Consider the following 24030-nt stretch of genomic DNA (forward strand, 5'->3'; position numbering starts at 1 on the left):
AAAAGAAAGTGAAACCAAAGGAATCAACAATCTCTTCAAAGAAGTAATACAGAAAATTTTCCAAACATAGAGCAAGAGATCGATACACAGGTTCAAGAAACATATAGAACTCCTGTTAGACAAGATCAGAGAGAAGGTTCGCCATGCCACATAACAGTCAAAATGACCAATGTAGAAGCCAAGGAGAGAATCTTAAAGGCAACGACAACAAAAGGTTAAGTGACATTTAGAGGCAAACCAATTAGGATCACTCCAGACTTCCCAAACCAAGTCATGAAAGCCAGAACAGCCTGGAGTAACATATTCCAAATTCTGAAAGAAAACAACTTCCAGCCAAAAATTTCCTACCCAGCAAAACTATCTTTTAAATTGGATAGGGAAATAAAAAGCTTCAATGACAAACAGAAGTTAAAGGAATTTATGTCTTCAAAACAAGCACTAAAGAAAATACTCAGAGATTAGCTGCAAAAAAGAAATTAGTAATACATGCCAGAACCAGATAAGCAAGAATTTCCGCCCAGCAGACAACTAAGCAAAGAACAAACAGTATTTCAAACTGAAATAAAATCTTAACATGTTAGGAATTAAAAATCATCTCTCAATAATCACACTGAATGTAAATGACCTCAACTCTCCAATAAAAAGATATAAAGTGACAAAATGAATTAAAAAACAGAACCCATCTATCTGCTGCTTGCAAGAAACACACAAGTAAAGATAGTAACAAACTTAAGGTAAGACCTGAAGCAAAAATTTCCATGCCAACAGAACTCGAAGGCAAGCAGGAGTAGCAACTATGATATCAGACAAGTTAGACTTCAAGCCTAAGCTTATTAGAGGAGACAAAGAAGGTCATTTTTTTTTTTACTGGTAAAAGGAACAATCCAGCAAGAGGAAATAAAAACAATCATCATCTATGCCCCAAACATAGGTGTAGCTACTTTCATAAAACAAACTCTCTGTGACATTATGTCACACATAAATCCCAATACAATAATACTGGGAGACTTCAACACCCCTCTCACACCATTAGATGCAATCTTCTAGACAAAAGGTCAGTAAAGATGCCTCAGAACTAGAGAATACCATTAATCAAATGGACTTGTTGGACTCATATAGAATATTTCATCCAACCACAGCAGAGTTCACATTTTTCTCAGCTGCTCATGGAACCTTCTCCAAAATAGATCACATCCTGGGCCACAAAATGAGCACTAGCAAATTCAAAAAATGTGGCATTCTTCCCTGTGTCTTTTCAGACCATAATGGAATTAAATTAGAAATCATCTATAAGAAGACCCAGAGAAACCACATAAACATGTGGAGACTGAACACCACAGTTCTGAATGAAGAATGGGTCATAGAACACATAAGAGGTGAAATCAAGAAATTTATAGAAACAAATAAAAATAAAGATACAACATATAAAAACCTCTTGGACACTTTGAAGGCAGTATTGAGAAGAAAATTTATAGCACTGAGTGCTCACATAAGAAAAACAGAAAATCACCAATATATAACTTAATTACACACCTCAAAGCCCTTGAAAAACAGGAACAATCTAACCCCAAAGCCAGTAAAAGACAGGAAATTATTAAAATCAGAGCAGAAATTAACAAAGTAAAGAATTTAAAAAATACAGAAAATCAACAAAACCAAAAGCTTGCTTTTTGAAAAAAATTAACAAGATAAATAAACCACTAGCCAACCTAACTAAAAAAAAAAAAAGAAAGAATAAACCCAATAAATATGTTACAATGAATCCCACTATTATACAGGGTCATAATGTACCAATAAAAATATTAAAACTTGACTTTACTATCTTTTGAGGATTTAAACATAAATAAGACACAGTATCTCACTCTCCTCCCCAGGAGGTGGTTTTAAGAAGAAAAAAATTAGTGAAGAGCTACTTTCAAGTATCTGTAACAAATGGGAAGCTTAATACTCAAGAATACAAAACAGCTCCAAAAAGTCAATAATTGGCATTTAGCTAATGGTATTAAGATGATGTTGATCGTTATTAATTACTATAGGGTTTCTCTTAATTGGCAATGAGAGTCATAAGAGTTCAAGAAATCAGTGAGTCAAAAAATTTCAGAGTTAGAGCTGGGATTGTAGCTCAGAGATGAGCAGTTGTCTAGCATGTTGGAGGCCCTGAGACTAATCCCCACCACTGAAAAACAAAAAAGAGAGGATGGTTCAAAGGGTATTTGAGGAATTATGTAAGAAATCTACATAAGCTGCCATGGTTCTGTGATAGAAGATAGCACGGAAAGAAGTATTCCTTGCTTGTGAATTCTACCTTAATGCTTTCTAGTCATAAGATCTTAGGCACTTCTCTTCGGAGAAACAAGAGTAGAGATAGTCTTAGTCTGTCTCATGTCACTATAATAAAATACCTGAGGCTGGGTACTTTATAATAAAAAGAGGTTTGTTTGGCTCACAATTCTGGTGGTTGGAAAGCTTAAATAGCATGATATTTGCATATGGTGAAGACTCCTCTGGCCAAATTACTTTGTGGAGAAGTGAAAAGGGAAATAACCACACATTGAAGGGGCCAAGCACATGGAATGGCCTCTCTGAATAACAACCACCTCTCTTGAAAGCTAATCAGTCACAGTAGATATGACCTGCTCCTGCAGGATAGCATTAATCCACTCATAAGAGTGAAGCCCCATAATCTCACCACTTTCCACTAGGCCCCACTCCTTAGAGAGTCTACTGTTTCAATACCACCAAACTAGAGACCAAGCTTCCAGTGCACAAACCTTAGGAGATGCCCCATAAACTGGGGTGCCTCTATGTAAACGGTCCAGTGTGATCATACATGGAGAACACCAGCATGTGTCATGACAGAAGCAGGACAGACAGAGCATCTATTCACTTCCTGTAGAACACTCAGTCCAAAGCATCCCAGAAGCAGGGAAGCTATCTACTAAACTGAGTGGTCTGAAGACTGCCTGCCCAAAGCTGGTTGGAAGAACTTAGTCAATATAAGGTCCAGTTATTGGTGGACCATTCTGGGAGCTGGATGCTGGGCTTTCTCCCAACCCTGCTGTGTCAAGTATATGAGCAAAAAAATTTATCTCAAACTTGGAAAAAAATAAAGACTGCAACTGTCTGATTTTGAAAATATCATTCTAGACCAGTGTTTCTAAAGCTTTAATGTGGATGCAAATCATATGGTAATCCTGATAAAATACTGGTTCTGATTCTGATAGTCCAAGATGGGGTCCCAAACCATACATTCTTTCAGGCCCCCAGAAACACTGGTGCTGGTCTAAATACCACTATTAGATTGGCCAGTTGTTAGCAACTGCCAACAAACACTTTCCACTGTCATCTGACATTCTTTGAGAATGGGACATTGTTGTTATAGGATGGTTTACCAACAACCCACAACTCAGAAATACAATAGTCTTCAGTCTCATAAAATTAAGTTTAATTTGTATGCATGAATAGGGCTCTATGATTTGTGTTACATTTTTATAGCCTGGTAGAGAAATTATCCCAAAACTATTACCAAGGAGTTACAGATTGATTTCCTTATACAGATTAACCAAGTTTGTGTCTAACCTAGAATTTATTCTTTCACTAATCTCTCTCTCTCTCCTTCACACACACACACACACACACACACACACACACACACACACACGCTTCTTGCAAGAGCTTAGGAAAACTATTCTTCCTTATTGGTTCTTTTATTAGTCAATTAAGTAAAATCTTGCCACTTGCCACTCTCTTTGCTTGTCTCAAAGCTACTTGGAATGTAGCTTTAAGAGATAACAACCTAGCAGGACAGGCCTGGAAGGCATATTGTGCCACTCGGGAGCTTTATCAAATAAAGCATTAAAACGCTGAATGGAAACATTTAAGCTTTATCTATTTATACCTTCCCTATGACAAGGACCAATAGAAGGCTGCAGGAATTCATTGGAGGCTTTTCTTTCTGCTTTTTCTGCTTAAGCAAATGATTTTATCTTTAATGATAGTTTCCCAAACAAAACCTAGTCATCTTAGCTGCAATGAAGGCTAGACATTTCATTATTTTACAGTCTCCCATATCTATATCCATACTGTATTTATCCCTACTGCCAAGATTCGCCTCTTTCGGGCCCCTGAACTCCATCATCAGGCTATTGGACAAGCCATAGTCTGGAGCATCCAGAAGACATCTGCTGCCACAGTAGATAACAGGCCTTTAAAAGAAGGGACCACACATGCACACACAATCCAGGTACCTCCTTCCTCACAGAGCCAGGCTGTGCTGTCAGACCAGACCAGAGATAACCTCACGAGAAGGAATGGCTTTAGCAGACAGATATCATTCCATAATTTATGTAACTAAGAACAGTGGCTCTCCTTAGAAATCCAAATGAATATAATTTTTTGTTTGTTTGTTTGTTTGTTTTGTCTACAACTATATAGATATAATGGGAAACAAGAGCTGTCATGACCAAGGAATCTAAAGGACCAGGGAGACCAAAGGGTCTCTCCAGGCCAGTCTCTGCACCTCTGCTGTGTCTTCCAATGCCTCTCTGCCTCAGGTCTGTGGCTCAGCATCAGTGCGGACACAGCACAAGTCCAGAGTGAAGTGTGCTGCTGGTCACTTTACCTACAGAGGAGAGGGATGAAATCCCCACCCTGCTCCCATGGGCATCACAGGATAACTCTGACTATTGTGTACATTTGAGAAAATAGCATTGACAGTGTCAGATTAGGTATGATCCCTTGAAAATTTTAAGTACTAGCTACTCTGTGAGTATGAGAACGAGTGTGTGTGCGTGTACATGTGTGCGTGTGTGTCTGTGCATGTGCGTGTGTGTGTGTGTGTGTGTGTCCATTTGTTTATCAAAAGAAATTGGTGGAACACCTCAGGGTCTCATTTCAGAGCCAACCCTGGAAGCTTACCAATGTCCTGTTTCATAGCTGACATTTATTTTCTCCTCCCCTCTATTCAACTCCCCTGTTAAGGAATAAGGTGCTCTTATCAGTTTACTGACCAAAGGAATGAAGAAAAGACTGGTGCCCAAGAGTCTGAAGAATTCATCTCAAGGACACTGTGGACATGAATTGTGTCTTTCTGATAAGCAGGAACATTCTTCCCTCTGGTTGAGGAGAATTAGGTTTTTTTCTTGAAAATGTGTTAATGATTTCTCAGCAAATAATACAATTTATTCCTCCTCCTCCTCCTCCTCCTCCTCCTCCTCCTCCTCCTCCTCCTCCTCCTCCTCCTCTTCCTCCTCCTCCTCCTCTTCCTTCTTCTCCTTCTGCAGTACTGGGGATGGAACCCAGGGGCATTCTACCTCCAAGCTCCACCTCCAGCCCAATTTTTTATTTTTTATTTTTGAAACAGTGTCTCACTGAGTTGCAAAGGGCCTCACTAAGCTGAGGCTAGCCTCAAACCTGTGATCCTCCTGTCTCAGCCTCCCAAATGCTGGGATTATAAGCATGCGCCACTACGCCTGGCTTATTTTTTTTCCTTTATCAAAGACTTGTCCCAATTATTTAATTTGGCAAATTAGGGCAAGTACCTAATTTCTGGCTCCACATCTACTACCAACAATAACTATTAGACATTTTGGATACAGCAATGAGAAAGACCTATAAGCCTGCCCTTTGGAAGCTTAGAGTTCAAGGAAAATAAGTCACAATAATGCACATGCTTGGGTCAAAGAGAGAATACTCATGCTGACCTAATATTTCTTTAGGTTTACAAAGCAACTTTTCCCTTAAAAGATGGTAAGCTAATATATTTAAAGTATTGTCCACTGTTTCCTCCTGCTATCTCTAATCCTGGCATTTCCTTTTTCCCTTTGGGTTCTTCCTTTATATCCCAGCTGGGCCAGCATGCTTCATTGCTTAGGGGAAGGGATATAATAATAGAAAACAGAGAATAAGAATGTGCTTCCTTGTTTTTGAGTTTCAAATCCCCTAAGGCTCCAAACGCATTGACAGTAGATTCAGCAGAAAATGTGCTTTAAGAACAAGTCTTCCCAAGAGAAGTAGCCCACTCATGATGGGAACACACGTATTGGTGAATCCCTGGGGCATTGGTGGTCCTCTTCCTCCACGAGTCTCGCCAGGTTGGAGTGCAGGGGGTCACAACGAAACTTCCCCAGTTGACTTAGGGAATCCAAGAGCAAAAGGGACCCGTGTCTCATTTCCTGGTCAGACCCCAGGAAGACGATAAGACTTCCAGGGAGAAATGGTTACACAGTAGATCTAGACAGATGAACTTATTATGTCCCAGGCTCTGTGCTAAGTGCCTGTCACAGATCAACACATTAAACTCTCATGATAGCCTTTTGAGAAAGGCATGCCTACTTATTTGCTGTAGTTAACATCCTATAAAGTTGTCATTAATAATAAATACTAACATTACCTAATACGGAGCCACTGTTGCTAGGGAAAATACAACATAAATTTCCTATGACCCTTTGGTCACAATATTTTGTTTTATATGTGTTCCTATTTAAAGGCACTGTTCTTTCTATAGTCAAACACACAATCTATAGCACTGTGACTCATGCTTGTACAAAGCTTATCTAATGCATGTCATGTTCTCCATCAGACACATGAAGTTCTCCCTGTACTTAGGAACATAGACCACACTTCAGTATTTCGCTTGGGCCACTTTAAATAGTGAAGTAGCCAATACGGAGCACAAATGTGTAGAAATCATGACACTAAATACACTATGAAATAACACTTATTTTACATTATGATAAGAATCAAAACAAGAAGGCAGAAGAGCATGGCCTTGTTGGAACTCAGCTGGGAATGTGCATATGGTGAGTCAACTATTTCTGCACTCTGCTCACATCCTCAAATGACTCTTCATGGCCTGCAAGTGTTGATTTGGGCATTGCAAGTAAATTTTAGGTGTGGGTAATATGGAATCCACCAATAACGAGGATTGACTATAGTTTTATCTCTTAAGTTAGAGACAAAGAAACTGAAACTCAATGAAGTTTGCAGCCTACAGAGTTCACCTTCTAGTGGCCCAGCATAGGAAGGGCAGATGGCTCAGAGGGAACTGAGAATCCTGGGTCCTGGAGGAGCCTTGCAGAGGGAGTGCAAGATGACTCAGTTGTGACAGCTTGAGCTGGCCACTGAGATAGGGTAGCACAGTGGCACCCCTGTGAAGCCAGTGTGAACAGATGATACTAAAAAAAGATCCTCCCCCTCCAAAAGTTCTGTACTCTAAGTCCTTGGGGAGAGGGAGGGAGAAGAGTCCAAACTCACTGAGACCAAGTTTCACCACACTGTGGCAACATAAAGCAATTAAGTTTGGGATGTGGGATTTGTACCCATTTTAGACATAAGAATCTATCCAGCTTGTCCTTTACTGAGAATTAGTAATGCTATAAGTTAAAAACTTGAAGTAAACCATTGCCAAAATCAAAATTTTCTTACTTACATAAATGCAGAAAGCATGGAAAATGGGTTCACCAGAGACAACATGTGCCCTGAGATTGCAATTTTTGTTTCTGTGGAAGGTTTCTAATCTGTGCTAAAGTGCCTAATGAAATAATGGCTTCCACAAAAGCATTTTCCCTAATTATCCCGTCATTATTTCCAAAGCAGGTTTCTCAATTGAGGCATATTAATAACTATTGTGAACCTAGTTCAAATGAGGTTCTTAAAACCTCCCATTTTCTGCCATGACACATAATATCTGGCTCTTTTCTTGCTTAGAAATTCATTAGAAATCAGTGCAAAGTCAAGTCATTAACTGGTCTTCATCTGGAGCCATTCCTGGTTACCTGGGCTTTAAGTCCTAGGGACTAACATTTTCTGATTCGCTGAGAGCTTGCATCCATAGGGGAATGAAATACTTTGTGAAGTCCTTTAGCTCCTCCTAATGGTGATTACGGAGCATGGCGCACAAATGCTAGCTTGAGAAAGCTCCAGAGTGGAAATCATGAGCCCGATGGAAAAGTGCCTGTGAGCCCCTGCAAATCTCCATGGGCTCTCCTCTCTCCTGCACTAGCAGTTGCTGTGGAGACCACAATTAGTCATAGTGTGGCCAGCTGACTCACAGGTGGGATTCAGCAGGAAAAACCCATGGTACCACCCTTGGTCATCAGAGATGACAGACAAGTCTTCCCCCTCCACCCCCCAGTTGGAGAGTCAGGCAATCTACTTTGTTGGGCTTCTAGAGGGCCCTGGTAAGGTGGAAGGTAGTCACCTGGAGAAGAAGCCAGTTCCACTCCATCATTTCCTTCCTCTTGTCCTCTGGGACCACTTCCCAAACCAAATAGTCTGTATTCACTTATGTGGGGCTCAACTTTTAGAGGGACAGAGATTAAGACTGAAGCTATTCTTTGGTTAGCTGGTTGGTCGTGGTTGATTTGCCTCTAGTCTACCTTAAGCTAGTCACTTTACCTCCCAGTAACTCAGCTTAGCCACTGGTAAATTGATGACACTCAAATAGAATATCCAGCGCAGTGGTATTTACTGAGCACTTTCCTTATTACAGACACTATTGGAAGCTCTGGTAATAGAGCAACAAACAGGGAGGTAATGTCCCTGCTAGGGGGGGAGTTTATATGTTGGTTGGAGAAGCAGACAATAAATAATAAACAAACTGTGGTAAGAAGGGTTTAGATTTCAACTGCATGAAAAGTTCCAGGGCCTATTTAATGCATGAAATAAATCAGTTCTTGTAGTAAAAGCTATTGGTTCAAAGATCATATAATTCAAAGTGACTCTCCTCCTCCTCCCTCATCTGATTTCAGCATACCACATGCTTAGGAGGTAAGTCGAAATCTGCTTCTTCCTCTTCTTAGTGGTTTAAATTAAATTGAGCTCCAGCAATTTTCTCTACTGAAACCTAAGCTCACTCCCTTAACTCAATACCACATATTGAGAAGCCCATAGAGGCAGATGGCAGTTAGATGTAAAGTGAGTACATCTGAGAGAGAGTGATGTATAATAGAAGAAATAAACAGGTAGAAAGAAACCCATAGGGAGAAGTAAGATATAACTTTAAGAACCTGGTGCTAAGACTCTTCATACCTTTATTACCCAAATGAGTTCTCTCTCCTGAGCCTGTCTCTTCCAAATTCCTAGGAAATCTGTATATCCTAGAATTAACCAAAAGAAGCTATAATTGCCCTATGCCTGGTTAACAAGACAGGTATCTTGAGAAATCTATAATTTAGGGGACTCTCCAGCTTATCTATTGATCAGATAATGAAGACCTCTGAGAACCCTGAGGATGGCCAGGCCACCAAAAACTGTCTGGAGACCACCAGACTGAAGTCATCCTCACATACCTCTCCCTGCCCATGCCTTATCAAAGTCCTCTATAAAAGAAGAACCCTGAACCCCTAAAGACGCCTCTCTCGGTTTTGAGGAGGTCCTTGTTCTCCCTTAAATATGTATAAATCTCTGTCTACTGGCACGTACTGAAATTCTTTTCCATCGCATAAGCCAAGGATCCTACAGAACCTTAGATGAAGAATCAAGTCTTTCCCCATGACAGGAGAACTGCGTGATCAGAGATTATAACAAAACAAGGAGGTAAGCCAAGCGGATCGGTATCTGGAAAGAAAAAATAAAATAAGCTGCCAAGCAGAGAAATGAGTAAGGGAAAACTCCTCCCAGGGGCTCTTATGTTAAATGAAACAATCCCAGGGCCAGAGGGTGGGGTGAAGGCGACCTGTAATTTGGATTTTAGTGACCTGCTGGGTGTTGGTTGCCAGGCAATCATGTCAGATAATAACAGGAAGGTAATGTTCCTGCCAGTGGGAAGTTTATATGTTGGTTGGAGAGGCAGACAATAAATAATAAATAAATGAATCAGTAATATGGTGTCAAGTGATGAGGAGTGCTTTGGTGAGGGAGGACTATGTGACCAGAGAGTATAAAAAGCAGGGAGCAGAGCCAGGTTGATCCGTATCTGGAAGAAATCTGTCAAGCAGAGAAAGGAGTAAAGTTCCTTCTGGAGACGTTATGTTAACTGGAACAAGTCAGGCACAGAAAGATAAATGTCATATGTCCTCACTCACGTGTGGAAACTAAAATAAAATGACCACATAGAAGCAGAGTGTGAAATAGGCAGGGTAGGGGGTAGAAAGATACGAAGAGGCTTGATAGTGGGTGCCGAAATACAGTTAGATAAAAGAAATTCATTCTAATCCTCTATAGCCCAGTAGGGAAACGGCAGTCCCCAACACTTTATTATATTTCAAAATAACTAGAGGAGAAGCGATTGAAGGTTCCCAGCACATAGAAATGATAACTGTTGAAAGATGGAAATGGTTAATTACCCTGATTGTATCATTACACCGTATACACATGTATTGATCATATTCTCATACTGTACCTCATAAATAAGTACAAGCATCATATATCAATTTGAAAAACTAATATAAATAAATAAATTAGCTGGGTGTGGTGGCGCACACTTGTAATCCCAGCATTCAGGAGGCTGAGACAGGAAGTTCGCTGTTTACGGACAGTCTCAGCTACTTAGTGAGGCCCTCTGCGAACTCAGTGAGACCTGGTTTCAAAATAAAGAATAAAAAATAGGGCAGGGGTTGTAGCTCGGAGGTCGAATGTCTCTGGGTTCCATCCCCAGACCCGCAAAATAAATAAATATATAAATTAATTAATTAATCAAAAGGGGGAATGATGTCCCTCCAGATTCCTTCTCCCCTAGGCTGCCTTCAAGGCTCTTTGGGAGTATGTTCCCCACATTAAATGGAAAGCGGATGACAATGTGGAGACATGACCTGCTTTGCCTCTTGTTGCCCTCCTTGCCCTTAAGCTGAAACTCCTGTGTCCTTGGTTTCTTCCCTGGTTGCCTCCTTTCCAAGCTGCCTGAATGAAGAGATGTGAAAGTTTTCCACAGGCAAAAGCTTCAAAGGGAATCCAGTTGATGAAACAAAACCACTCACTCAACAATTATTCATGAATGAGGAAAAGGGAAAATAGCCTCAAACATGAAAGCCGACTCCTTTCCACGAGGTAAAAGGTTTGGTCAAAGGGGCTCATGTCTCAACTTTAGTTTAAGACTCTTTCCTTAGTTGTTAATTATTTATTCATCAGAGTATTTTATTTTTACATGTAAGTATTCTTGTGCATACTTTGATGTATTTAAAAACAGAAAAGTTAAAAGATGTTGAGCCTAACAAGTTTCTCATTCTTCTTCCAAAGATGTGCAGGGGGCAAATTTCTCACTGAGTCATTCATTACAAACACAACTTGCAGGCCTGGCAGGATGGAGGAAGTCAAGGAAATATAAATGTTTGGTGTTAATCCTTTGAGATGGTTCCTTTCTCTGTGCCTATGGCCATTTGCTATGTTATTAGTAACCGACATTATGGAGAGATTCACAAGCATGTCAGAAAACCAAGTTCAGACATGCTAAGGTTGCTTAGCAGTTTAGAGGAGGCAAGATATACCATCATGCCTCATTCAAGCCTCCCTTCAAGGATAGAGTAACAACAAGGTCTTGGGTTCAGTTTAGCAGACATGTGCTCAGAATCTTTTGACACAAAAGAGGAAATTCTCACGGGTGAGTATGGATTTATTAGCTCCCTGGGTTCTATAACTGTGGATATGCAGCGACAAAAGACATGGGTGATCCACCAACCTATCATGGCTACTATCAGTGATGGAGATATTTTAGGCCTGCCTTTAAATATAATACGTAGAAGCTAAGTGAACTAAAATGAAACAAGATAAAAATAAAATAGCTTTCTGGGGGTCAGTAGAGTCTTTTTATTTTAAAATGTCAAAAATATGCTGGGAAGTATTCTGGCAGGGAACCCAGATACTTATTTGCAAAGCATTTAGAAATGTTGGGCCAAACTAGAGCTCTGGAACAAATAAAAAGAATTTCAATTTATGGGGATGATTGGATTCTTTGGGTCAATGCTGTCTGGCCATTGATGAAAATTGACATGGGCCCTGACATTGAATAAGCCTTTGTCAGAAAATGCTTGCTTTGAATGGATTGCTGTAGTCATCTCTTTGCCAAGTTCATGTGAATTCAAAGGGCTTAGCACGTATGCAAAGACAGAGCAGGGTGGCAATGTGTTGTTTCTTATTTTTCACTCCATACTTTAATGTGATCTTCCATTCAAAGCAAGAACACTTCAGTCGGTTCACAGATTATTCTTTAACCCACTGGAATTCATCGATTCTCATTTCAAAAAAGGGAGGGATGGAGGGGGAACAAGACAGAAAAGAATAACACTTTAAACAGCATGGGAAATCTTACCTGCTATTCCACTAATTGAGCTCATGCTCAGGAGTAAAGGGAGAGAATTCTGCAGAAATATCTATGCATGCACATTTATGCACACAAAACAATGCATTTTGTAGTTGAGGAGCAATCTGGTAGATGTTTGGGAACAATGTAGACTACCTGTCATTATCACTCGGGAACTTTAGAATTGAAGCCTTAAATGAGGTGAGACTTTACTGTTCTCTTCTGCAATAGGCAGATTTTTGAAGCTGCTTTGCTGGTAGGGAAACGAACTGGCCTGAAGCTGTTCATACACCCTCAGTGGCTCCCCATATGACCAACGCCACAGAGGAGACTGTTGGCTGACGTCCAGAGTTCAGCGCTGGTCACAGGACAGAGCTAAGCAATTACGCCAGTGTATTCATTTGATTGATGCAATCTGCCATGCAGTTTATTTAATTTGATGTAAAAATGCATGAAATACAAGCAGGATTATGAAACTCAGAGTCTCTTTTTATATAACTAACATTTCTAAGTGTTTGTTACCAGAAAGACAATGAATTAAAAGCCAGGGATCTTTGAAGATGAATACTTGTGAGGGAGCTTACAAATTTTGTAAGGAAGATAGATAAATATGCAGTAAATTAAACCATCATGGAGAGTGTAACTTAATGTATAAATCAGGCAAAACTACATATGGGTGTATAAATTTAAATTTACCTTAATAAACTTTAATTATTTACTAATATGTGGGACTTTAAAAGCTCTGGCTATCATTTTCTTAGAACAGTCTTGGTCTTTAGTTGTTCTTGTGAGGTTAATATTCAGTTGGGTTTGCATTTTTAACTTATTCAGTAATAATCACCCCTTCTTTCTTGCCAACAAAACCCAAATTTGGTGCAAGAGAGCATATCCCCTCACCTCTAAAAAAATTCACCTTCCATCTTCCCTAGAGCTCTGAATGTTCACATGACTGAATTCTATCCAATGAGAAACAGGAAGTCTGTGGGGTTGGAAAGCCATTGATCAACCATGTTACACTTAAAGAGACAGTGTAAATTCTTTCCCCTTCCCTCTCTCTTCTCCCTCTTCTTCCTGTCTTAAAACAAACATGATGAGCGCAACTATGGCAACCATCATGTTCCAAGAGGCAACATATCAATGATTTGACCAAAGAAACATTACATTGTCTGCTCAGGCTTTTAGCTGCTGACCCCAAACCAGCAGAACTCAGACTTCTAGTTCTAAGAGAAAAATAAACCTATGTGTTTAAGCCACTGTTACGTGGGTGTTTGTTAGCCAAACCCCTTCCTAACCAATTCCTGAGCATATGCCATGTGATAATAAAGAAGGGGCCAGAGACGTGGGTGGGCCACCCTGGATTTTCCTGTGGCCAAGCCAGTTCTCCAAATAAATTATTAATACACATGTCATGTCAATTATTAATACACATGTCATGATCACCTTTCATTCATATAGTCCTTACACATTTAGTCACATGTACATTTTTTTCTAGATAATCCCTTCTCTCAAGAAGTACATGGTATAATGAGAGTGAATAGAAATCTATACAAAAGGCTAAAATGGAAAGTAGAAAAGGACAAAGGCCAAGAAGGAGATTCAGTGGAATAGCCTTTGGGGACTGGATTGTTATTTTCAATTGGGAAGTAGTAGACTGCTTTTCTAATGGGGTGGGCCAAATTTCCACTTACCACCAACAGCCCCTTTCTCTAAGAACAGGAGTTTGAGAGGTCTCAGAAGGCCTTAAGAGGAACATTATGCCTGAGAACCACTAGAGTGTGTATCAATATTCAAAGTCTTTGGCTCTTCTTATGAACATAAAAGACCCTTTGTGCTTTTCTGTTCATCTTAAAATTCTAGAACATCTCCAGTGTGCTAAAAAGGAAAAGGAATGGCATGGTGCAAAGGAGAAAATCTGATACACTCCACCTACATCCCTTCTTCCCTCAGCCTCAGATGCTGGGTTCGGGGCAAAAAGGATAAAATTAAAAGACCCTTCATAGCCAGGCGTGGTGGCTCATGCTTGTAATCCCAGCATTTGGGAGACTGAGACAGGAGGATCCGGGTTCAGGGCCAGCCTTAGCTACTTAGTGTGGCCCTTCACAACTTAGTGAGACCCTGTTTCAATATAAAGAATAAAAAAAAATAGGGTTGGGGATATAGCTCAGAGGTAGAATGCCCCTGGGTTCCATCCCCAATACTGCCAAAAAGAAAAAAAAAAAAGCCTTCTTACAGACTGAATTGTGCCCCACCCAATTTCTTCCAGCATGACCGTAGTTGTACATAGGATCTTTATGAAGGTCTTTAATTTTATGGTTAAATGAAGTCATTAGGGTGGAGGTCTGATTGAATACATTTATATTCTTTTTTTCTTTGATTTATTTTTGGTGGTAATGGTTCCTGGAAACCCTTCTACCTCTGGGCTACACTCCCAGACCTATGTTTATACTTTTTTAAACTTGGAAACAGGGTCTCTTAAGCCAACACGTCTGGCTTCGAACCTGCGCAATCCTCCTGTCTCTGTCTCCCAAGCACAGGGATTACAAGCATGCACCACCACTAAATTCATGTTCTTTTAAGAAGCAGAAGAGACAGCAGGGGTGTGCTTGCACAGAGGAGAGGGTATATGAGAGACAGCTGGAAGGTGGATATTCACAAGTCAAGAGAAGAGGCATTGCCACAAACTGATCCTGTCAACACCTTGATCTTGGACTTTCATATTCTAGAACTGGGGAAAATAAATTTCCATTGTTTCAGCCAGCTGGTCAGTAGTACTCTTATATGGCATCCCAAGCAAACTATCCAGGACCTCAGAGGAGGTACATATTCAGGATGTGTTTGTGTGGTGAATGGCAGCGTCTACTCTATCTCACTGACACACTTATGTTCATCCATTTTACAAACTTGAGCTTTTGGATTATTTTGTAAATCCAGTTCAAGATAAGTTAGAAATATAATATTCCTGCAATTAAGGAGACCGAGGGACCTTCTCCCTGAGAAATGGCTAAATTTCCAAGCAGCTTTGAGTTCCACAGGCAGAAAAGGAAAAAAGGACTTAATGAATCAGCAAAGGCCTGGAACCCAGAGAAGGAAAGGCAGGCTTCATTTATCCCACCGGGCACCTGCAATGTGACTGGTGATGCTAGAAGTATGAGCAATGCAGCCAGTAAACCAGAGCCCTGGGAACATGATGGGGATTGCTAAGAGCACAGAGAACATGTGCCAGCCAGGAAGAGGGGCAGCACCTCCAACCAACCCTGCCCAAAACTTCATCATGGATTTCCATCCTCCAGGACTGTGGAAAATAAATTTCCTCTAGAATGACAAGTAAAACTTGAAGCAAAGGATGAAATAGCTTGTGGGAGCTTTGAACTCTAATTTTATTTTTCTTTATCTAGGAGGCAAATAGAGGGCCACTGCAGGTCAAAGCAAAAGAGTGCCCTGGTTAGAGTACTCTTTGGCTTTTAGAAATATGAGTCTAGAAGCTGTCTATTGATTCCATTGAAGAAAAGAAGTGAAACACTAGAAAATTCAGTTAAGAGATTCAGTATTAAAACTTATATAAGATGTAATGAGGGCTTTAAAAAAGGTAATAGCAAAACTACATATGTTTGCTGATACCACACCATTATGCTACTATCAACAGAAAATGAATGTATTGTTTTAAACTCATGAAAAAAGCCATGTGTAGGCCTTGGAAAAGTTTCCAAACTAAAGATATATTCTCATATTGAGACATTAGGGACAAAGAATAAATGTACTCCTTGGCCTTGGCTCAAAACCTAAGAACCATTAAAGTTCCCACCTTAACTCACAGCTTTTCAGATGTCAAATGTGCCTCCTTTATCTAACCTCAGAGAGTACCTAGTGCATCAATAGAGCCAGGATGCTTTTACTTAAGTCTTTGGGGCAAAGATATTTAAGTAAAAGTGATTTCCCAGGTAGAAATGAACCAAAAGACAATCGACATCTCCAGATGCCAGTCCACGCCTGAAAGCAGTCATAAAGATTACCTCCTTTCTTTTGTTCCAGTGACACAGCCTGACACTTTCTTGTGAGAGCTGCATCTCCTTCTCAAGTGAAGGCCTGTATATTTACATGCACTTGACTCAATTTCATTTCCATCATCATAGAGCCAAAGTTCTCAGGGTCCAGAACCAATATCAGAGTCAGCAAGGCAGAGGTCTTTTGGCCAGGCTTAGTACTGTTGTAAGCTGAGAAGTGGTGCCCTTATTGCAAACATTTCTAGAGAAATAATTTCTCAAAAGCCAGGTTCAAAAATTGAAGAGTATCTCGTGACCTAGTTGCAATTAATTTCAGCAAATTCTGATAAAATGGAAGGAATTATCAGATTCAATTTAAGGACTTGAGTCTATTAAATAGGTTTTTAAATTTTTGGTGTAAAAACACATTGTGAAATGGCATTGTTTTTGTGTCAGATTATATGTAGCAACAAGAGAAGGATGTGGAAAGTGTGTGGGTATAAAAGTTTTTAGTGAAAAAAGGATATAAAGGAAGGAAATTTTAAGAAAGTATTTTGTATAAAGTAAGGTTTATCCTAAGAGTGTCCCAAATGGGAAAAGAAAGGACTAGGATAAAGATCAAAGAGCTGAGGCAAGTCGTAAAGTTTTGTGGAATGTTTGTTTGCATATGTGATAAAGATGGTTTTATATAGAACTTAGTTAAAAGACTTGCAGTAAGCTTCTATTAGGCCTACCTCTTCTGAGGCCTCTGGGGGCAATTCTATTTATACTTATATTTATCCCATGGTTACTAAATTGTGTGGTTAAGTTTGTCTTCAACAGAATTAAAGCCATCAAGCTTCAGATGATGCTCCAGATAATATCCCAGATGAACATCAGCCACTGGAGCCCTTTGGACAGCCATGGACACCTCAAACATCGGCTGATCTAACCCTCCCATGTGACTTCCTTGCACCCTCAAATTAAGGAAATGGAGCCAGGTGTGGTGGCGTACACTTGTAATCCCAGTACTTGGAAGGCTGAGGCAGAAGGATCTAGATTCTTGACCAGCTTCAGCTATTAAGTAAGGCCCTTTGCAAATCAGTAAGACCCTGTTTCAAAATAAAGAATTAAAGCCGGGCATGGTGGTGCACGCTTGTAATCCCCACACTTGGGAGGTGGAGACAGGATGATCGCGTAGGTTCAAAGCCAGCCATGCTGGCTTAAGAAACCCTGTTTCCAAAAAATATAAAAGCATAAAATAGGTCTGGGAGTGTAGCCCGGAGGTAGAAGGGCTTCTAGGAACCCCAGTACCACCAAAAATAAAAATAAAAAATAAAAGATAAAGAATTAAAAAATAGGGCTGGGGGTGTAGCTCAGAGGTTGGATGTTCCTGGGTTCCTTCTCCAGTACCGCAAAAATTAAATTAAATTAAATTAAATTAAAAATAGGGAAATGGAGTCTCTGTTCTGGGACCTGCCAGGATAAACCATGGGCAGGCTACTGAATCAGTTAAACCCCTGTCCTCTGTTCTTAAGAAGTTTTTGGATAAGTGAATGCTCAACCACTAACTCTACAGAAACAAAAGTCCATAGTTTTTAGCTTTGTCAAGTTCTATACTTCTAGGGCTCCAGTCATGGCCAATTTCAAGCTGCCAATGTGATGTCAACAAGCTCATAAGCCAGCACCACCCACCTCCAGCATATCAATGCTTCCAAGACTCAGCTTTCAGAAGGGAATCATGCTACCTCCATCTGTCAGAGTTGAGATAAATAAAAATACCTACTTGTGGGGACAGTCAAAACATGGTGTGTAGTAGGTTTCCTTGCCTACTTTTGGTGAAGGCCACTGTCCTATGAAAAACAGCTGAGCATGTCCTTGAGGATACCATATTCCTACAGAACTCTGTACCCTGGCAAATTGCCACTTGTGTTCTGATTTGATATATAAACTGAACTGAGACAGTCCAATGCACTGACCCACAGATGTGGGGATTTACAGATACACAGATGTACTACAGGGAAGTCTTTCTGTGGAGATCCCATGTACCCAGTTGTCTGCTACTGGGTACTGGAGGCCTAGGCCTCCTATTTTATCCTGTCACAGCTAGAATAAAGCTACGGCTCACTCCCCTTTCATGCCTTCCTTCTTTTTCAGATGAACCAGATTTAACCCGCCATTTCCCAACCTTGGTCAATTGCACAATACTACTGTAGGGTTATTAGCAGATATGAAGTTGGATAAATAGTTCTTCAATATTAGGAGCACCTACTATGTAGTACACTTTTCCAGGGATTGAAAATTCATCAGTGAACAAAAGGAGGGTCTGCCTAGCTGGACTTGATGTTAGAATGAGAGAGATATATAACAACAAATATAGATGGATTATGGATGAACACTAGATACACTGATTGGTAGATGAGTGCCAGATCAAGAGATGATAGATAGCCGGGCGTGGTGGCGCACACTTGTAATCCCCGCGCTTGGGAGGCAGAGACAGGAGGATCGCGCAGATTCGAAGCCAGCCGTGCTGGATTAAGAGACCCTGTTTCCAAATAAAAAAATATAAAAATAGGTCTGAGAGTGTAGCCCGGAGTAGAAGGGCTTCCAGGAACCCCAGTACCACAAGAGAGAGAGAGAGAGAGAGAGAGAGAGAGAGAGAGAGAGAGAGAGAGAGAGAGAGAGAGAGGGAGATGATAGATAAATGATAGATAGATGGATGGATAGATAGATAAGATAGGTAGGTAGGTAGGTAGGTAGGTAGATAGATAGATAGATAGATAGATAGATAGATAGATAGATAGATAGATAGCCTCAGGTCATCTGGTAATGAGAAGTCGTAGGAAGAAAACTCAAACAAGATAAGAAGAAGGACAGATAAAGGGGTGGTCATACTGCACTAGATATGGTAGCCAAGTAAAACCTCACTGGTAAAATGCTTAATGGGGCACCTGAGTGTGATAAAGGCATAAACCATGGGGTTATCTGGGGGAAAGTTTCCCATCAGGGAGAGAGCTTATGCCAAGACAAAGCAGGCAAGGACAGGGCAGGCTCCAGGAATGCGAGAGGCCAGTAAGGTGGGATCAGATGAGTGAGGAGACCATGTAGAAATTTCTGTGTGGATGGAAGCCCTGGTGGCTGAGTAGTAAGGCCATGTCTTAGAAGCCTTTACACCTCTGGATATAGTGTCAGGGATCGGGTGACAGGCGGGGCTGGACTTTTGTCCCTCCACTTTCCCTAAAAGGGGAAAGGACTGCCTGTTTATCTGGTATAGCCTCATTCTTTCATGTTTTCACCATTCAAACATTTGTTCAAATGATAAAATGAGCCCAGTGGCTTCAATATGCAAGCACTGCTCTTGGGTCTGGAGATATGAGCCCTACCTGGCCATGGAAGGAGACGGAATGCAGTGAAACATAAATACATTGGTTGGGCAACTAAGACAGTCACACAGAATGGGTTGATAGATATCCCTCTTAGATATAAGCATTCCCCCAGGCCAGTGTCCTGCTGTCACCTAATGTACAGCCTTCTACCCACTCCCACCCCTGCATTCAGTGCTGCTGCCCTGAGTAGCATTGGTCTAAAGAATGACCCAAAAGTAACCTAATCAGGGAGCCCTCAATTGTCCTCCTAACACAGAATTTTTTTTTCAAAGTGGTAAGTTGAGAAAATGTCAATTCCAAATGTAATTAAGAACTCTTGAAGAAGTGGGTTTGTTTGCTTGATTCGTTTCCACTTTTGCTTTTAAATATGGTTCTTGGAGACCTGCCATAAGATCATCCAGGGTCCTTAGTCAATAAGATGCAAATGTCTGAGCCCCAACCCAAAAATATGAATCAGAACAACTTTCCACAAACTTCTAAGTAAGACTGAGGTGATGTTACTGACTCCACTGCTTTAGAACAAAAGTAAAGTGCACAAGGCTTCTTTTCATTTCATTTCTGAAGTTCTCCACAAAGGATTCTAAAGAGATCTCTTATGCAAACTTCCTCTTCAAAACCTCTTCAGACCCAGTCACATGCTGACTTCGTTTAAAGAAGTGCACTGGGAGGCAGAGCCCGCGTGATGAGACCATCCATCAACTGATCCATTCATTTAAAAGATTCCACATACAGAACACCAGATAGCTCCCAAGGAAGTGCCTCCCTGGCTAGACAACAGAAAGAGGAACTTTTTAAAAGATATTCCCTACCTGTGAAGAGGGCATGGTAGTGGAGGCCCCTCTCCTTGTCCTGATGGGAGCAGACATCAAATAAGTAGGCTTTGATGGGTCCATCAACGAAGTCAGCAGCAAAATCAAAGAGAACCACACCTATCATGGTGATGCTTATGGCCCAAATCAGCTTTCTCCTGGGGTTGACAATCAAAGCTAAAAGAGAAATAAACATCATTTGCCTAAATCCTGCTTTAGAATAATTTGTGCTTTTTATTTCTCCTAAACTTTTTGTCATCAAATCATTTCCCTGTGCTTTCATTTTCTTTTTTTTTTCTTTTCCAAATAAAATAGATTCATTGCTTTTCAAGTTCTAAAAGTTAGGCAAATGAAAGTCCAGGAAAGACAAATGTATAGACAGAAAGTAAATTAGTGACTTCCTAGGACTGAAGCATAAAAGGAAATGGGAAGGGGCTGCCAATGGGTATTGGTTTTCTTTTAGAGTGTAATGAAAATATTCTAAAATTACACAGTGATGATGGTTGCAGAGATCTGTGAATATACTAGAAAGCACTGCATTGATTATTCACTTATAAGTGAGTTTTTTGAGACACAAATTACATCTCCTTAAATTAAAAAATACTACACATACAATTTCAATGCTATAGAAAATGCTTAAAAACCCAACAATGGTCATCCTTGGAGATAGCCCTTTATGCACTTCTGCAATACAGATTCAAGTGTGTAGCTGTACCCAAATACAGGGCTTCTCAAACTCTAGCACGTTTAACTGTCCACCACTGGCATAGTCTTGTCATAATACAGACTGCACAGGCAGGAAGGCGCACACCTAAAATCTCAGTACTTGGGAGGCTGAGACAGTAGGATCACAGGTTCAAGACCAGCCTTAGCAATTTAGCAAGGCAAGCAGCAACTTAAGTGAGACCCTGTTTCAAAATAAAAAAGAAAATAGGGCTGGGGGTGTAACTCACTCAGAGTTACAATGACCCCAGGTTTAATCCCCAGTAGCAAAACAAAACAAAACAACCATAGATTGCCAGCTGGTTTCCAGGATCCTGATTTAATTGGTGTGAGTTGGGTCTGCAGTTGAATTTCAAGAGCCCCCAGCAATGCTGACGATGGAGTCACAGGGCCGCACTTGAACACCGTTGCATGAGATTATCTAGTGTATAAAGCCCATCTTCAACTGTCATTCTGTCTTTTCATCTCAGTTAACTGAGAGCTGCCTCATGATTTTTAATAGCTAAATAAAGTTCATTCTATGCATATGCTGCCATTCATTCATCCCATCTGTTAGGGGGATATGTTGTGGTTTCCCTTGCTTAGAATTTTTTTTACCTAAAAATAGTACATAATATATGTACATATTTTTAAATCTAGTATAAAAATAAGTGGGAAAAAAAGCTGCAGGGCACGATGACACATGCCTATAATCCTGGTAGTTGAAAGGCTGAGATAGGAAGATGACAGGTTCCAGGCCAGTGAGCAAGTAACATAGCAAGATCGGGTTGCAATATAAAATAGGGCCAGGGACGTAGCTCAGTGGTCAAATACCCCTGTGTTCAATCCCCAGTTCATTAAAATAAAATAAAATAAAATGAATAAATAAAAATAAGTGAAAAATGAGCCCACCCTCTCATTTTCACCTATGGTCCTTAGTAGTAACTATTCTTACCAGTGTCTCTTAATTCTTTCAGAAATACCCTACATTTACGAATTTATGCTTCCTCCTAAATATATACAAGTGGTACTTGATTATCCTGCTTCATAATCATTCATTCTTCTGGCCTGAGAGTTAATGGTCTAAAACTACATGCAACTTTTAAAGTTCAGTTTTCCTTTTTCAAAGTACAACTATCACCAAGTACTAGTTAAATGGTAGCAAATTGATTGCTAGAAAAAGTGCTTTACTATCAGGTATGTTGTTGTGCAGAATTTGCAATGCAAGGATGTCCTTTTGAGCTGACAGGCTTACTCCCTGTAGTTATTAAAAGGCTCTGCAGACAGCCATGAGCAGAACTAACCTCACATCCTCCTACACCATTGCAGAGTGGGGTCTTGTGCGATACACTTACCTGTCACAACTGCATCTCCGTTAAGGTACAGCGCCATGCCCAGGAGCATCAGGATGCCCAGGGTGAGGATGTAGGGTCTCCGGCGGCCCCACCTGGACTGGCAGTGGTCGCTGGCTGATCCCACCACAGGCTGCAGTAGGAATCCCAGGATAGGGCTCAGGAGCCACACCATGCTGTACAGACTCTTGGGCAGGCCGACGCTGAGCAGGACTGGGGTCACGTAAGCTGCCTCCACTGCATAGCAAAACTCTCGGCCGAACATGACCAGGCTGTGCATGATGAGTCTGCCCGTGGGTCTTTTGGGTGGCTCCACGGAACCAAAGGGGCCATCCTCAGCCAGGGATTGATAGGTGTGGGTGCCAGCCTGCTTGCTGTTACCACCCATGGCCGCTGGCCGAGGGACCTTCCTGCAGGATCCTTGGGTTTGTGCTCAGAACTGGATTTGACATGGAGCCTGGCTGAGCGACTAGCAGAGATGGGGAGGCTGGAGGAGGGGCTCAAATTCTTGCATGCCTCTGAGATCACAAGTTATGATGGGAGGGCAAGGGGGTGTCTAGCTGGAAAGCATGACGGAGATTAGCTGCTGGGAGCCCGCTGGCTCCTTAGAATGTTTCAGTGTTTTCCTTTGGGATCTTCCTTTGCACTCTTCTCTCTGTCCCACTCTCACACAAACACACACGTACACACACAATATTGCACGTGAACTCACATAGTATTGAGATAATCGTTCTATTATACAGGGATTAAATAAAAATATAAATCAGTATTTTTATAAACTTATTTTGTAGATATAAATTGTCTTTTTCCTGACTACATGTTTTCTTCATAGACGGCTCAGAAGTCAAATAACTAGATTTAAAATGGTGGGAGGACCTGAGCACAGTGGTGCAGGCCCACAATCCTAGTACTTGGGAGATGAGGCAGGAGGGCTGCAGGTTTGAGAACAGCCCAATAACTTTGTGAGATCGTTTCAAAATAAAAAATGAGCCAGGCATGGTGACACATGCTTGTAATCCCAGCATTTGGGAGGCTGAGACAGGAGGATTGCGGTTCATGGACAGCTTAGGCTATTTAGTGAGACCCTTTGCAACTCAATGAGATCCTGTTTTAAAATAAAGAATAAAAAATAGTGCTGGGAGTGTAGCTCAGAGGTAGAATGCCCCTGGATTCCATCCTTAGTATTGCCATAAATAAATATTTATTTAAATAAATAGCATTATAAATAAATAAATAAATAAATACATTAAATAGGGCTGGGGCACAGCTTAGATGTAGAAGATTTATGGGTTCAATCCCCAATTCCACCAAAAAAAGAAAAAGAAAAAACAGCGGAAAGACTTATCTTTCCTCTAAATCCTTAGATGTCTCATAGAAGCCTGACATTTTCTCCCATTGCATGTAATGAATTTTATATTTAAAGAGTTCTATCTACTCTACATTCCTTATAATTTGTTATATTTCAATCTCCTTATGGGCAGGAGATTGTTTCTGTCTTGTTTCTTATAGTATCCCTAGTATCTAACATATTACTTGGCATCTCGTAGGTCTTCCATAAATGTTGGCTAAAACAATTACTGCATGGAT

The 24030-nt window shown here is 40.7% G+C and overlaps 1 protein-coding gene across 2 annotated transcripts in view; it reads right to left on the reverse strand.

Moving 5' to 3' along the window:
- The window catches only part of SLC45A2 (solute carrier family 45 member 2), a gene marked incomplete at its 3' end in the record, with an annotated part of 47257 nt that extends 24300 nt beyond the window's left edge, over positions 1-22957 (reverse strand). For both annotated transcript variants that reach the window (XM_080718980.1, XM_080718979.1), the window contains exons 1-2: positions 22447-22957; positions 20390-20566 (exon numbers count right to left, since the gene is read on the reverse strand). In XM_080718980.1, coding sequence (XP_080575106.1) covers positions 20390-20566; positions 22447-22831 — 562 coding nt within the window. In that variant the 5' untranslated portion in view covers positions 22832-22957. The remainder of the gene's footprint in view (positions 1-20389; positions 20567-22446) is intronic.
- Between the last annotated feature and the right edge of the window lie 1073 nt (positions 22958-24030).

The sequence above is a fragment of the Muscardinus avellanarius genome, assembly GCF_963383645.1.
Source record: "Muscardinus avellanarius genome assembly, chromosome: 1".
In the NCBI taxonomy this organism is placed as follows: Eukaryota; Metazoa; Chordata; class Mammalia; order Rodentia; family Gliridae; genus Muscardinus; species Muscardinus avellanarius.